Source organism: Desarmillaria tabescens (genome assembly GCF_030435595.1).
Source record: "Desarmillaria tabescens strain CCBAS 213 chromosome Unknown EV420scaffold_7, whole genome shotgun sequence".
Lineage (NCBI taxonomy): Eukaryota > Fungi > Basidiomycota > Agaricomycetes > Agaricales > Physalacriaceae > Desarmillaria > Desarmillaria tabescens.
The window spans coordinates 878686-894042 of NW_026848306.1; the positions used below are offsets into that span (position 1 = coordinate 878686).

A 15357-nucleotide genomic window follows, 5' to 3' on the forward strand; every position below is an offset into this window, starting at 1 on the left:
CGCAGAATCGGCACGAAGAAATTGTCTTCATAGAAAAATAATCGCCAATGACATCAAGTCAATACCATGATGTCATTGCGCTTCTTTCCTTCCTACCACCATGTCCAACATGTCTGTTAAACGCAAACGCTCGTCTCCGAAGTCTCAGAGGTCTCAGAGTCGTAAATCTCCATCGTCGAAACAGAATCCCCCAAAGGTCACCAAGAAAGATCAAGCTAAAGCCAAATCGGCCCAAAAGGCGCAGCGGAAGCAAGCATGGGATACCTGGCTTGCTCGCGAGGAGAACCAATGGTCGCCAGAGCAAGACCCTAATTATAAGCAGGAGGTCGGATGGCGGGTCATTCATTATACCGACGGTTCGTACCTCGATTCATGTAAATCTCCAATCTCATCGTCCATATAGCAAAACAATACTACCGATTCTCCGACAAAGAGATGGAGGCGCTGCCGTACACTACCTTTTAATCAGCACGATCCTAACCACCCGGGAAGATCATTCAATCGACTCGACTTGCACAGACTAGGTTATCGAAAAATGGCTGTACTCGGCGGTGTCCAAGGCGCACTCGAAGGTGCTTTTCAAGGCGAGGCTCTACAAGAGGGCAAGCGGTTATTTGATGAAAAGTTTGTATAATGGCGACCGTCTCAAGCTATGGACTGTGACGCGTCTTATGTCATAGATTGCAAGACCTTGCCAACAAGTACAAAAACAAGCACGGGGGTAAGCCAAGGCCAGAGCCAGAGACCTACACCATCATCGAGAAGAAGAATACAAAGGAGCATGATCGGCCGCCCGGCTCCTGGTATGCCTTTATTTTGTCGTAAGCATTTTTTCTAAACACCCAGTATACAGGTGGGAGCGCGTTTATGAGAACGGCAAGATGATAGGGTATTGGCTAGTCTTGCATTTTGATCCTGATGCTGATGATGAGGGTCCGGCTCCGCTCCATCCAAGTCGTGAAGAACGGTTTTGGCCTATTGAGAAGGGGTATCTCAAGTGGTAGACGTGTCAATGCATGTATAGTATCTTCCTTGGAATATGCCGCTTTTCTGTTTTCACAGAAAAAGATGTTAGATAATGCATTCACAGTCTAAACTTCCCAAGGGTTGGAGATACAGTAGTCGTTGATTGAGTTACCCATCAGCTTGACTGCAACCCGCCGGCAGCATGCCCAAGTTCATCTGCAATACGTTTTCCGGGCCTCATTCCTTTCCCTTGTAATAAAATGGAATGATGTCAGATATCATTGTAAACCAATGCTACCATTTAAACGATTTATAGGAAGGTCTGCCGTTTACTACCTAGTGTTGTCAAAGATAATTTTGGCATGTACTTGATCCAACTTCCTATACAATGCGATATGCATTCAGTCGATATAGTCCCAGGTAACATTCACTAGAGAAGGCAAAAGGATCAGACCAGGGCAACAAAGTGGACGACAAACAACGTACATCTGCCGACTTCCAATTCTCCCAAAGCTTGGAACGCAGCGACAGAGAGATACACATTGGCCGAATCACCAGTCTTTGCAGGCATCCGTGACCATAACCTCGACAGACGTCGAAGGATCGTCCGTCAGAGAAACAGTGACCTGCAAAGCATCATCAAATAACCTTCCACAGTCCCCGACAGTTGGCGTACATTTCTGAAGCAGTTTTCCCTGTTCTCCCAGTTCACGTAGTCTGTGCTCAAACCAATGACAAAGTCCGTATCATTGGCGTAGATGCCGCACGCAGTCATAGTACTGTTCTAGAGGAGAACACCATGAGAACGCACTCGAAAAAAACAGTCGATGCACCTACTTGGAACCCATAGTAGGCGATTCCAGTCTCAGAGCGTGCGTGCAAGACTGACGCAAAGACAGAGGAGGCAAGAGCAAGTATGGTGAGTTTAAGTTGCATGGTTAACGAAGGAGAGGACTCTCGATAGATCGTTGGCTCTTGCTCAAATGTACAGCAGGTTTATATACGGCCTCGCATACCTAAATTGGGTGCGAACGTTCGAAAGAACATAAGGCATAGACCTGTGTGCGGGTAGAGATGATTATGCTTCGAGATTTTCGACAAAACGGTGAAATGAATGAGTGTAAAAGCCGTGTCCCATGCGCCTACAAACGGTCAAATGGAGTCTCCTCCGACGTGACAACCAATGCATGTGCATGAAGCTGCCCTGAGTTGTACTTCGTTGGTCTTTTGGACGGCGGAATCCCCAAGCTCTTGCAAACCATCGGACTGGTATACAATGTGCCTGTTAACCAACTGTCCGCACCTCTCATATGGATCGGAGAACACCGAAATTAACGTCAAGGTATAGATCAATGCACTCGCAATTCAACCGGATTCGAGACTAGGTCATGCATACTCGGCGCGTGCGACACGGCCCTCAGGAAGTCACGCCAAGCAGTCCAAGGCAGCATGGGGCCGAAATCTCCCAGAGAAAATTGGCGTGCAAGAAAGCCCATAGCGCTCGAGTCCACTTGAACACGTAAGGCGGACAACGGTCTGTTACGAGTCACCTTATGCGCGGTGGACACCTCCACAAGGGCCAGGCATAGCAATGGTCGGATCGATGCTGGGTACTGAGAGCAAGTTTTCTGCAGTGGAAGGAGTCGTACGCGACCATGATGATGACTAAAATACCAAATAATAAGCTTTGATTTTCGAGTCGGTAAACTCGGTAAATTCCATGAGCTTCGGAATACATAGTGTTCTATAAAAGGCTACTCACTCGCTTTGTTAAACGACACTCCACCGGATAAAATCCTCAAAGTTCGAGTAGTATTTTCTTTCTTTCTTTCCCCGAGCTGTTACACGCAGTCACCGCCGATGCTATTTAGCCAAAGTTTCTAGTGTGCACTTCAAAAAGAAGACCGACTAACCACAATGTTGCGTCGGCATCTCGAAGATGAACGAATGTTCATGGCCATATTTCGTTAATTAAATGTTAGCAAAGGTCGGTTAGCCCCGCACCAGGCGCTCCGGCATAACGTCAAACGGAACTGAAGTCCCGAATCAAAAAGACACTCTAATGCCATCGTCATCCTGCTTCACTATTGTCAATGCTTAGTGAACGTCCTTCTGTGAGAGATCTGAACATACGGACGTATACTCTCTCACCGCTATCATTGAAAGCAGAAGTGCCAGATTAAATTTGAAACCCCTCGTGGCAGCTTCATTGCAGCATGTTTGGTCCCACCAAACATAGTGCTAGTGATCTTGGCACATTCGCATTTGTGGATGGCCATCCAGAATCAACTTGACGCGTCACTTAATTACTCGGATAGACATTCATTCGTTCAGAAAACATCTGATCTCGAAGGTCAGACAGAAACGGAGAAGAAAACGGAGTAAACCAATTTCCTCACCGTCGAGAGAGCTAGGCCTACAAGCAAGTGGTTCAGTCGGAGATACACAGACTAGAGGCGGTTTTTGTTACCGTTAGACCTGAATAAGGTGCAAAGCATGAACCGGAGTAAATCAGTTTCTCCACCGTCGGGCCAGCCAGACCCCGTAGATGCCTCAGTCGGAAATAGAAAGACTAAAGTTGCTTTCCTTACTATCAAACCACAAGTCACTCGGAATCTTGGCCAGAAGGACCAACCGTTGAGAAACATTCTGTACCATTCTAGACCTTGTAAATCAGCGCATGTTGCAATTTGGTAAAAAAGACACATGCTACTCTACCAAGCTGTACGACGGCGAAAGAGGCGAAGCAGATTGTATCGCCAAGTTTGTACAACTCGTCCTCGTTCTATGTTGTTGTTTGACGTTTCAAACCAAAACCTTGGAAAAATACCGCTTAACACCTCCGACACCTGTGACAATGGCACCAATGAAAGAGTCCGGACGAACAATCACAATCGCCGGAGAACCCTCCTCCACCATATAAGCCTTCCTGGCGTGTCCGTCATTATCAACTAGCACAGAAACACCTCCCAGCTGCATGTTCGAGTTGGTGATAACGAACGTCTGAACAACTGCAGAAGGTAGCGTCCTCAAACCCATCTCGATATCCGCACTCCACTTGGAGAAGATGAGCACAGTATGAACCGTCGACTTGAACAAATTGAACAAAGTTGTCCCTCCGAGCGGTGCGTCGGGTGCCCGATCTCCCGCACGCAGCGACCCTCGACCTTCATATCCAGAGTACGCATGCGCAAGGACGTCTTCAGCATCTTGTGGTTCCATGCCTCGCTCTTCCAGCACGATGCTGCTGTACCGGTAATTGATACCGTACATCTCCAGGGCAGTATTTCTCCACCGGAACCATCCTGACGCCTTCTCGTCCTCCTTTGTATCCTTGACCTGTTTTTCCTTCGCTACGGTATGTGTGTATAGCTGGGTAGTAGCGTGGAGCATTTGTGTGATGACAGGTAAGCGCTCCTCATTGTACGTCGAGAGGAGAGCAGGCGATGCGAGACCTTTGAGTACAAGAGATAATTTCCATGCGAGGTTGGACTGAATCATCATGTCAAGAGCGACGAACCGGCATTGTGGAAGGATGCTTACCGCATCCTGGACGCTGCAGTTCATACCTTGACCGCCAGTAGGCGAGTGGACGTGCGCCGAATCTTAAGGCTTTATTCAATACACGCTGGACATGTCGAAGAGCAAGCGAGCGCTTACCGCCCACAACAAAAGCGCGTCCTTCTTGAAATTTGTTGACCATACGCATGTTTGGCCTTCAAGTGCAATGGTTATTGATAATATAGGTATAGGACCTATTGAACATACCTGAAATGAGAGAGGCACGTAAACTCGCCAAACTCAAGATCATCGCGCCCGGTCTCGGCTTTGATGAACTCGATGGCCTTTACCGGATCAGCGTGATGAGTAGGGTCGAAGTTCTGGCCTGTAATTCCAATGCCAAACTTGTCGCCTGTCGGACCTAGGGGACGTGCCATGATACTATAGAAACAGTAAGAATGTGAACATAGATATATATACCTGGAAACGCACGTAAAATGGCCAGGTTTTCCCCAGATATGCCAAAACTGTGAGAAGGATAAGTATCATTCGAATGTCAAGCAAGCCGAAATGACTTACTTCGCTAGTCAATCCTTTAATTGTTACGTCTCCCCAGACCATGCCATCTGCATCGCGTGTTTCGCCTTGAAACGTTAGGCCTAGTAATTTCCTAGAATTGCCTGTACATAATCCAGTTAGAAACTGCTTCAGGATAGAGGATCGTAATACCTTTGGCACCATCTGATCCGATAAGATATTGCGCCACAACATCTTCCTTTTCTTCGGTGGCTACACCATTCCGAAAAACAACAAGTGTAGCTATAATGGCCTTTTCATCTTGTTCGATGGCCACAAGACCTTTGTTGAGCTCGACGGGAAACGCCACACTTGCTGAGATGGTCACGGAGAACGCCCTCCAGGAGGGACTGACTAAGACATGCGCCATTTGCCTGTAAAAGATTTAGAACGATACCAAAGTCGTCAAAATGGCTCACATAGGGTCGATCAGGCCATACGCCACTCTTCTCATACAAATCCCAAGTTTCGACAGGCACAGTACCACCAGGCAGTTTGTAAGCGCGCATAGTGGGGATTGGCGTAGCCAGCTTCTGGATATCGTCTATGATACCTAGGTGCTGGAATAGTTCAAAGGTCCGGGACTACAGAGATATCATCAACTACAGGAGGAAAACATCAAAAGAGCAGAGAGACGGACTTGTACCCCAAAACCCCGAGAACCGACATGAAAACTATCGGATTTGTCGACGATGCGAACTTGGATGCCACTTTGTGCCAAAGAAAGCGCTGAAACGAGCCCTGCTGGTCCGGCGCCGACCTATTGACTGAGTGAGAAAGCTAGCGTCAAACGAAATCGAGGAGACGTACAATTAGAACTGGAAGTGTCATACTGGGACTGTCCTGGTAAGTGGATGATAGAACTTCTTGGTCTAACCTGTGGAGAGGTAGAAGGAAGCGGCGTGTATCAAGTTTTGAGGAACATCATCGAGATGCCCGAGTCCTTGTGGGGTATTCTTCCCAGCGGTGTTCCCAGAGTCACATCAGAAAGATATTGGTAAGAGAGAGCGCATCACGCCCTCCCTTAACTGTGTGCTAACCATCATATATTCGATACACGGCGCTTACACTCGGTTAGAAGTTCGCGAGATAACGATTCGTGGACGAAAATGTACCGGGAAAAAACTAATTCCATCAGATACACATCAGAAGAAGACTGGTCAACTTCTATAAAGGACCACAAAGGACGAAGGATTATCCTGAATTGAAACGGCGCGGCTGACTGTCCTATAATCTGCGCTAGCACCGCAGGCCTGGACACCAGCGACATCGCCTACAAAGTTAACCTAGAAGAACGTCGGACGGCTCCTGGGATGTCCATGAGTACTTTAGCTGATACACTATATGAAAACCTTGCTCAGTATTATGAACATATCAAGGATTTTGCAAGGATTGGCACGATCGAATACGTACTATTCATCCTTCTTTCGCCGTGCTGCACCCAGTCTTCGTGATTACATCGAAGCATTATTTCTCGACATCGACCGACAATTTTGCTATTGTGCCATAAATTAACCAAGGCCAAGTGCCGTCACCGTGTTGGAAGGGAAAAGGTTGGTTGTGATTACATGAGCAACCCGAGTTCGGAAAATGATGTATCTGGGATGGACCCGAAGAATAACTTCCAAGTTCTGAGAATCAAAAATGATTGTCATGCATTACTTCAGTCTACCTACACGCCTTTCACAGATTGTACAAAATGGTACAATAATTAAAATACTTAACTGGTAATAATAATAATAGTCCAGGAGCTTGGAAAGAAATCTACGTGTATCTAGAAAGAATCAAACCTTCGCTGTGCATCCAATATGGTTGCGGAGCAAGGTTAATTTGGCTTCACGGGTGGTATTCCGTCTGTATGGCAATTGATAGCAGTCCAGATAGCCATTTAACTGGGCGGGGGTAAGATCTCCTAAATCTTGGGCTGTACGCAGTGGCGGCAACGGATGCTATATTTTCAAAGTAGATGAGCTTGGATGAGCAAGAAGATACAAAATCATGACAAACATTATCTCGCCCAGCAGGGTCTATGCCATCTACAGTGGGTACCACTATGAATGGGACTCGGCGTCCGCTCGAAGAGGACAGGTTATAGGTCTGCATGAAAGCTGGAGAAGTCAACTAACAGAGAATTTGAGACCAACTTTGGCAGCCAAGATTTCCATCCTGACAAGACGCCCCTCAACTCCATCAAGACGCTCCTCAACTCCGGTGAAACGCTCATTCAACCTCTCTTCCAACGCTTGGGCCCACACGGGCATAATGTCATCCTGACCTACTGGATGCCTCAGAATGCCACACATGTTAAAACTTGACGGAAAGCGCACCGGGACCATACGCGTTGAGGACGGAATGTCTGTACGCCGTTACTTTGGCGATATCTTCCTCAGTCGCCCTATTCACATCTCCGCGCTCTAAACAGATAGTAAACGTCAAATACAAGTGAAATGAATTTGGGTAGCCTCACCTGCAGAATGTTTTACATCCTCAAGGAAGGCGTTTGCGTCGGCGATGTCTTGTAAGGAAGGGGGATCCTCAGGCGTGGCAGGTCGGGTAACATCTCGTGCACGGCCCCGAGGGAAATTAGGAACAACAATACGATTCATGAAGGCTTGATTGAGGATGGACGGGGTTCAGAACGTTCAACGTTGTCAACTTCCAGGCTTGTATTTGCGACACTTATTGTTTGGTTGTATTGTGACATTGACATGGACCACTATTCACGCGACGCGTTCGGACGCGTCCCTCATTATCCTCGTTCCTTGCAACAAGATCAGCCGCTCCCACCACGGCAAAAGTTGAAGCAAACTCTAATGTCCTGTCTCAGTATATATATATATATGCTTTGGACAGGTTGTACAAAATAGAAGACGACCCGATTCCACAGTTGTGACTCGTACAACACTTCCTTCTGACGGGCATACCGAACTGACAGTTCCAAACGAAAGTAGAGAAACAACCGCCATGTAAATTAAACGCGCGCGTCTGGATCTGGAGCCTGAATACACAATCACAATCGACTTCGAATTTCTTTTTTCGCGAGCTCGCGAAGTTCCCGTCGAAGTATTTTGCCTGCAGGGCTAATGGAGAAACTTGAAGTCAACAATGAAGGCGACAGTATCATGATATCGACAAACCTTTTTGGAATGACGTCTATAACCACAACACCTAAAACAAATGCTTTCAGTGCGCTCGCTCGCAATGTGCCTTTTGGACTAACTAACCTCCACGTAAGTGCTTGTGGTGCGCCACCTTTGTTGCCATCCATTTCGCTACTTCCGATTCAAATGATACTTTTTGTCCGTTAGTTTTTGTTCTATCCGGGTTTGCAGGTACGACGTAAGCTCTGGATTTGAAAAATACGGATCAGCAACATAAAAATGACACGTGCGGCAATATACCTTGGTAGCTCCGTAGCTTGCGATGTATCGTACACTCCTATCACAGCGGCATCGGCGATATCAGGGTGGCCCAATAGCACACTTTCAAGCTCGGCCGGAGGCACTGGAGAAACTGGTGATTAATTGAAGCCTAAAATATCATGATACCAGCTCGCCTTGATAACCCTTGAATAAAGTTTCAGTATAGGCTAACTTTACGATGAAATGAATCGTGAAGCACCTTGTACTTGATGAGCTCTTTCACTCGATCGACGATATAATAATATCCTTCTGAATCCCGAATCGCTACGTCTCCGGTCTTGTACCATCCGTCCTCGGTCATTGAGTCTCGAGTTGCATCAGGATTGTTCAAGTACCCCTACAACAATATCAAGGAAGGGCACCAGATAGCAAGATAATAATCACCTTCATAACCATTGGTCCTCTGATCCAAAGTTCCCCGGGCTGACCCTCCTCTGCATCGACATCCCCGGCAACTAAACGGGCCTCTAGGTTTGAGTAGAGCTTCCCAATACTGCCGCATTTCCTTTCCGCATCTTCCGGGGAAAGAAAGTGTGCCGATGGTAATTCCGTCATTCCATATCCTAAGGGTATGTGGTTGTTAGAGCTTTTATCAGTACGAAACACCCCAACCTTGCACAACTGCGCAGCTTGCTCTCATCGAACGTAGCCGTTGCGTAACCTATCGAGATAGTAACTGATGAGCAAGGAAGCCCGGACTATACTCTTTCAATCTGACCTGCTTTGACAGCTCAATTCCCAAAGGGGCCGCCCCGCAGACTAACATTTTTAACGTTGAGAGGTCGAATTGTTCCACAACTGGATACGAATTTCTTTCAGAGGTCATGTGACAACTTCAATTTAACGCACCTGGGTGTCGGGAGAGGAACACTAATATGGGAGGTACAACTGTTACTGTTGTCACCTTGTATTTCTGAATATCGGAACAGAAAACGATGGGATCGAAGCGTTTTTGTATCACAACGGTCAACCCCAGTTTTTGGCTCAGGAGTACCAGCGATGTCGCACCTTCCAGAAAATCAAGAAACGAGGGAAGAGAAGACAGGGAAGCGGAATTACCGTATATATGATACATAGGGAGGAATCCTAGTATCACTGTCCCTACATCCTTGGGGTAGTTTGCTTCCCCGATATCTAACACCGCGATAATATTCCTGTGCGTTGTCTAATCTTGAAATAAGATCTCCTTGAAGATTAGTGAGACATGATTGCTTGCCTCGACACCCTATAAAAAATCTATCAGCAAGAAAGATCACCTTCAAACAAAAGTACAACCTTTGGCTTTCCTGTAGTACCCTGGATATTGTAAGTACGGGCTATAACGCTGAGGAAACGCTGCTCACGGAGCTATAGCACAGAAGCGCCGTCTCCTCCGCAAGTGGCCCATCAAAGCTCTCTTCCTTTTCCAAAGCGCCAAGACCAAGAAGTTCCTCCCATCGCGGCAGCTCGGATGCTTCGGAGTTGATTGTGGCGTCAGGTCCACCGGCCCAGCGCAAACTTTTACCAAGCATGATGACTCTCTTAACGCTCTCCTCCTCCGGCACGCCAAGCTCGTTCAGCATGGCCTTGGTCGTCGCCAATTCTTCCTCTGTGGTGAAGATCAGATGTGCATCACTGTCAGTGTATTGAAGAACCAGTTCATGGGGAGTGTAAGTCGGGTTCGCGAGTGTGCAACGTAGCCCCGCAGCCAAAGCTGCAACACGTTGTCAGTGATTCTACGTTCTATGAACGGGTAAAACATAAGAACACACCTCCAAGAATAATGATAGGATAAGCAAGACAGTTTGGCGAAAATACCAAGATGGTGTCCCCCCTCTTCGCACCGTAGCTCTTCAATCCTTGTCCGAAAGATAGACTCAGTGACCTGACTTGTCCTCGAGACAACGTTGTCCCGGATTCTGCATCGATGTAGGCTGGTAGGCTGGCATCGTACCCTCCGACGAGATTCCCATCTTTGCTCAAAAGATGTGTGAAAGCGGAGCGATTGGCGATGGGTACGAAAGGACCTGGGCTTGGGTATATCCTCATGTTAAGCAGCACTTTGTGGAAAAATAGGAAATTCTTGGCTTGACGTTATATTTAAGGGCGTGCGCATAGGTCGGCTTCAATTATCGACCGATTATTGATCTTCCCGGTCGAAGTTAATTGCACGCAGCCTGACGCGAGTAATGGAACGTATATCCGAGCGCGATCTATAGCCTAATCCCTGTAATCGTCAAAACATTCATCGTCTGCTTGACGATTCAACTCACTAAAGTAAAGAAATGCTTCGCTGGGTTGGGCTCTGTCAACGTCACAGCGTGCAGATGGCAGGACTGACATCCTGTACAACGGCCGAAGGCTCAGATTAATGTTTGCCCAGGGTCATGCGAACAAGGCACATTGTAAGGCGGAGGAACTCGGGAGATCCGATCCGATCACAACTGGATGTAGCATCGCCATAAAACTCTCACCACCTCTACCATGAATCTGATGATGCCAGGCAAGCTTTACCAACGTAATTTGCAATGCAATACTAACCACCGAGGTAACCTGAAAAAATATCGAAATCCTATTAAGGATAATGCACTATCATGCAATAAAGTAGTTACTTAGTCCAAGTAGTAATCGTCAGTGGATACTTGCTGAAGGGTCAAATCACCGTTCTGGGCGCTCTCAGTGAGATTAACAGAAAGTCCACGATAGGTCCTGAACTTGAATGCATCAGACGCAGGCTTGACCGTAAAAGGCGCCACGGAGGCTATGCCGATAGCGCTGGCCACACGCTGAAGAATCGAATTGTGATGAGATGGCCCTAGAAAAATAGAACGAAAAGGCTCACATCACTGAAATCCTGGTCAATGGCAGCGAATATGGAAACTGCGTTGCGTCAGTGGAGAAATTTCAGACGATTTAAGGTTACACCTACGTTGTCTGTTCGTAATCTCTATGTTCTTGATGTTCACCATGTGCGACGCGAGGTTCCCAACGATAGCTTCCTGTTCCGCGTCATTCCAAAGTTCCCACAGCGCTCGAGGCTGTTCCAGGTCCACTGACAGGAACAATCATCATCATCAATAAATAGGAAGCAATCATCACTATATATGAATTCAGACTTACGTTCAGTAAATTCGCTCAGATCTCTATACGCCGCGCCGACGAAATTCTCGTGGTTCACTCTGCGTTCCTCATCACACGCCTCACCACCTGCACAGCTCTCGCCATATATCCAACCAGGGTTCTCCTGATACTCCAGGGGCTCCGTACTACTCTGGTAGTTCGGACGACTACCTTGGGAAAAGAACGTTCCCCATCCATCGCGCTGGAAGTTGGCTGCTTGGAAAAGAGGGCAGTTGACGGGAAGCTGGTTATAGTTGGGTCCGAGACGATAGCGTGCAGCGTCGGGGTAAGCGAAGAGACGTGCTTGGAGAACTGGATCTGCGGAGGGTTCGATGTAGGGCACCATGTTTGAAGGAGAGAAGGAAAGCTTGCAAGAGAATTAGTATCGGAATTCAGATGACTTAACGGAGAGACGTACTTGCTCAATCTCAGCAAAGTAGTTATCCGGGTTCTTGTTTAGGACGAGCCGACCGACTTCTTGGAGAGGGTATAGTTTCTGAGGCCAAACTTTGGTGAGGTCAAGGATGTTGTAGCGAAACTCTTCAGCCTGTTCGGGAGTCATAGTTTGCTGAAGTAGCGTGAATGAGTCTTGCATGAGTGCAGAGCAAAGCTCCTTACAATGTATACAGTCCATGTAGGGTAGTCACCCGCTTCAATAGCGTCAAAAAGCTTCTGAGTGCCATAATCTGGATTGCTGCTAGCAAGTGCATTTGCGTTCTCTCTGTCGAGCGTCTAAGCGGGAAGTACCAAAAAATCGTTAAACACCGTCCAAGCACAAGCAGAGGGCCAACTAACCTTAAAACCGGTATCTCTGAGCAGAGTGGTCTTGACGTAAACAAATGTTCCGTCCGACTTTGTCCACTTGTAAGTATGTCCAGAATATCCGTGCGTATCATGATAACCGTCCGGTGTTCCACGATCTGAAAATAAGCGCATGACCTGATGTACGGACTCCGGATTCAGAGACAGATAATCCTGATTATGTGCTTGAGCATCAGAATTATTGAAGTAATCTCGGACCTACCCAAAACATATCAGGATCTTTCAAATGCGTCTGAGGGTTCCTCTTCTGAGTATGGATGAAGTGTGGGAACTTGGCACCATCGCGGATGAAGAAGACGGGTGTATCGTTGAACACCCAGTCCCAGTTCCCATTGTCTGTTCTGATCTTCGTCGAGAAACCACGGGGATCGCGAGCAGTGTCTGCACTTCCAGATTCGCCGCCAACAGTGGAGAACCGCACAGTAACATTGGCTCTTGTTCCGGGCGAAGAAAGTAGCTTGTTCGAGGTGATTGCGCTCATGTCCTGAGTTACTTCGAAGTAGCCATGAGCACCGGCACCTTTAGCATGGACCTGGAATGGCGGTGAGTTCACCGCTCAACCGTCGAGGGAATACATACGACGCGTTCGGGAATACGTTCTCGATGAAAATGAGCGAGGAGGTCGACAGCGGCGAAGTCTAGATGACATTGAGCGAGAATGATTGGTCGAATATGGTGAAGACCCACCCTGCAATAAAAGACCGCCATTCGGTCCTGCGCGACTCCACGAGTAAGGCTGATTGATGGGGGCACCATTGGAAGCCGTGAAGGTCTGGGCGCTAGATAAGAGAGGGATAGATAAAAGAGTGAATAATGTTAAACTGAGCATTGCTAGCATTAGCGAGCAAACTCTATCGAAGAGGGGGGAAGGCTTTGGCCTTTTATACTCGGGAGACGATCTTGATCCCCGGGTATCACCTAAACGTTTTGTTTTTTGACACAGGCCCGACAGCCTGAACCGTGTTTAAAATTTGTGGTGTTGGATTCGCGTAAGATGCCTACCCAAGTCAGCACTGCCGGTCGCTGTTATGGAGGTGAAAATTCGGACGGTAGAAAGATTATTATCACTCGCCTGACTGAAGCTATGAATTGGCTAGGACATCTTCGCCTCGTCATTTTCTGGCACTGTAATGGAGAAGTGATGATAGGCTCCTTGAAATTGCCAAATTCTTCAGGTCCATAACTGTGAGCGCCATCGAGCTCTTGGCGGCGGATTTTGGACGAATGAGCATTTGCCGGGGTTTCAGTGTGCTGCCTGGAAGCGACCTTGAACCACGCGCTCTGCACCATTCTCGGATTGCTTATGGCCGTGCTAAATGATTAGAAACACTAAAGAATTGACCATCGCCTTCTTCATCCTCGTTTATCCTCCCTTCCTACTGAGACCTTCGCCAGTTTTTATCTGCCGCTTCAATTGAATTTGGAAAAGGAACTTGTATGGGCGACTGCAGGAGCTAGCGCGAATTCTGACAGCTTTTGAGGCATATTTTGCGATAACGTTCGCCACCTTGAGTACCGATTGCCGTGACGAATGCTAGGAGCACCCGAAGAACTCGGGTGCTCGTTTACGTTAATTCAAAACCCGATCCGCGAGGAAAGTTCGACATTGAAGCTTGCTCCCTACAACTATTCACCCCAAAACAAGTAGGCGCACAAGCACCGCCACTCCGGAAGACCAAAGCTCGAGAGGGTAGACGGGCTATTGGTGTTTGAAAAACGATAAGCGAGATATACAGAGAAGTGAAACACTAGATACTTGCGCCACTGAAAAAAAAGCACGGTATTCCGAGTGCTGCTGTCCAAGACCATCTTTCCCAACCCTTCATCGACCTCGTGGACAATGGGTGTGCCGTACACGCAGCTGCCATGGCAGAGGCTCAGGTTTGCCTTGGGCTGAGAGCATACACACAAATTACGCATATAACCAATTTTCTCGTTCGAACAAGGTTGAATGTCAGCATCTGTATTGTCACTTTACCTACAAGTCCAGTACAATCATGGAACCAGTGCTTCGAACGATGCCTTCCACAGTTGGATAGCGTGCGCCTGGTATTTGATATGTCCCTGAGAGGACAAGTGGATCATTCATTCCTCACGTCCGCGCCTAATACACATGTCCACGCTCGGAGTAAAGCTGTCGGCTATCGAACGTTCCTGTGAGAAATTAAAACTCGACAGCGTATGTACTTACGTCTTTTAAAGATACTGCCTACAGAGCAGTGGTCCTCTCTTGAAAAGCACGCAACCAATAAATTCCAAGAGCGAGGGCTCCTCACGTCCAAGGACGCGAGAAAATCTCGTCGTTTTGGATGAGTACGGCGGAATACAATTCAATTTCAAATCCGGCAGGTATTTGCTCGCTAGTCGTTGGCGTATTGCGACTTTCAACTTCAGCGTTGGATTTAACGACGGCTGTGGACCGTACAAAGGTCACTGACCACAATCATTTGCCTGGTCTTGCCTTGAGAAATCCTTTCGGACTGCTTAGTAGTCATTCTTATTGCCGTCTGGTGGCGTAAATGAAGGACCTAACAGGATAATGGTCAAAATAAATAACTGGACCGTATCAAAGCGAAGAACCTGACCTACTAGCTGCCGCAGAGACTTTGGAAGGTGGTGATGGTGTTAAGGAAATCCCGTTCGGGCTTAGCCGAACTTGGGTTCACACGAAATTCATAGTGAAGTTACTGAAGTACAATTATGTAAGTGCTTCCTCATGACAGTGCTTGCATACCTAATACCAGGCTATCTCTTGAATCTTGATATATGTTAGCTGAAATTTTCAGTTTCTTCCTCTATAAAAGAGAGAAAAAAACATTTCGGTGAAGGACGTTAGCAGGACTCGAACCCGCAACTATAGCGCTACTTAGCCACTAATCCATTACGTCTTCGCCGCGCGAGGTACTTGAATACTGTCAAGACTTTAATAAAATGCGCCAGAAATAGAGAGAATAATACCTGCTCATGCCGC

At 47.4% G+C, this 15357-nt stretch overlaps 6 protein-coding genes across 6 annotated transcripts; 1 reads left to right on the forward strand and 5 right to left on the reverse strand.

Moving 5' to 3' along the window:
- Nucleotides 1–100: 100 nt before the first annotated feature.
- EV420DRAFT_1638650 (uncharacterized protein) lies at nt 101–465 on the forward strand (the record flags this gene model as incomplete). Its single annotated transcript, XM_060476858.1, has 2 exons — nt 101–356; nt 404–465. 2 exons carry the CDS (start codon nt 101–103, stop codon nt 463–465), a joined length of 318 nt encoding a protein of 105 aa, XP_060335039.1.
- A 902-nt stretch (nt 466–1367) lies between these two features.
- EV420DRAFT_1476412 (uncharacterized protein) lies at nt 1368–1902 on the reverse strand (the record flags this gene model as incomplete). The annotated part of the gene is given in 5 exon segments (XM_060469333.1): nt 1368–1396; nt 1453–1525; nt 1545–1592; nt 1643–1750; nt 1804–1902. The coding sequence occupies 5 exon segments, from the start codon at nt 1900–1902 to the stop codon at nt 1368–1370; spliced, it is 357 nt and encodes a 118-aa protein (XP_060335040.1).
- A 1869-nt stretch (nt 1903–3771) lies between these two features.
- On the reverse strand, nt 3772–5874 carry EV420DRAFT_1638653 (uncharacterized protein; the record flags this gene model as incomplete). The annotated part of the gene is made up of 11 exons (XM_060476859.1): nt 3772–4458; nt 4510–4571; nt 4627–4682; nt 4735–4908; nt 4960–4994; nt 5047–5147; nt 5197–5358; nt 5399–5417; nt 5463–5627; nt 5684–5803; nt 5854–5874. 11 exons carry the CDS (start codon nt 5872–5874, stop codon nt 3772–3774), a joined length of 1602 nt encoding a protein of 533 aa, XP_060335041.1.
- A 794-nt stretch (nt 5875–6668) lies between these two features.
- On the reverse strand, nt 6669–7719 carry EV420DRAFT_1519769 (uncharacterized protein). The gene is made up of 5 exons (XM_060472120.1): nt 7511–7719; nt 7371–7457; nt 7188–7318; nt 7051–7140; nt 6669–6992 (listed from the first exon to the last, which is right to left on the reverse strand). Exons 1-5 carry the CDS (start codon nt 7647–7649, stop codon nt 6828–6830), a joined length of 612 nt encoding a protein of 203 aa, XP_060335042.1. The 5' UTR covers nt 7650–7719; the 3' UTR covers nt 6669–6827.
- A 334-nt stretch (nt 7720–8053) lies between these two features.
- On the reverse strand, nt 8054–10493 carry EV420DRAFT_1264435 (AMP binding protein; the record flags this gene model as incomplete). The annotated part of the gene is made up of 12 exons (XM_060467223.1): nt 8054–8123; nt 8181–8211; nt 8268–8389; nt 8445–8547; nt 8643–8802; nt 8850–9086; nt 9184–9263; nt 9315–9473; nt 9525–9630; nt 9738–9761; nt 9809–10158; nt 10217–10493. The coding sequence occupies 12 exons, from the start codon at nt 10491–10493 to the stop codon at nt 8054–8056; spliced, it is 1719 nt and encodes a 572-aa protein (XP_060335043.1).
- Nucleotides 10494–10924: 431 nt separating this feature from the next.
- EV420DRAFT_1105219 (catalase) lies at nt 10925–13308 on the reverse strand. Its single transcript, XM_060465855.1, has 10 exons — nt 13074–13308; nt 12966–13024; nt 12589–12918; nt 12360–12539; nt 12183–12296; nt 11983–12132; nt 11565–11931; nt 11374–11496; nt 11287–11324; nt 10925–11230 (listed from the first exon to the last, which is right to left on the reverse strand). Exons 1-10 carry the CDS (start codon nt 13222–13224, stop codon nt 11057–11059), a joined length of 1686 nt encoding a protein of 561 aa, XP_060335044.1. The 5' UTR covers nt 13225–13308; the 3' UTR covers nt 10925–11056.
- Between the last annotated feature and the right edge of the window lie 2049 nt (nt 13309–15357).

Excerpts from the sequence above, each read along its gene's own strand:
- EV420DRAFT_1105219 (XM_060465855.1), bottom strand. The coding sequence starts at position 13,224 with ATGCTAGCAATGCTCAGTTTAACATTATTCACTCTTTTATCTATCCCT. Across the intron at positions 11,932-11,982 it reads ACTTTGCTGAGATTGAGCAA|CTTTCCTTCTCTCCTTCAAA; the intron begins GTACGTCTCTCC and ends TTCTCTTGCAAG. Across the intron at positions 11,497-11,564 it reads TCTGAGCGAATTTACTGAAC|TGGACCTGGAACAGCCTCGA; the intron begins GTAAGTCTGAAT and ends TGTTCCTGTCAG.
- EV420DRAFT_1519769 (XM_060472120.1), bottom strand. The coding sequence starts at position 7,649 with ATGAATCGTATTGTTGTTCCTAATTTCCCTCGGGGCCGTGCACGAGAT. Across the intron at positions 7,458-7,510 it reads GGATGTAAAACATTCTGCAG|AGCGCGGAGATGTGAATAGG; the intron begins GTGAGGCTACCC and ends CTATCTGTTTAG. Across the intron at positions 6,993-7,050 it reads ACCCTGCTGGGCGAGATAAT|CATCCGTTGCCGCCACTGCG; the intron begins GTTTGTCATGAT and ends TTGAAAATATAG.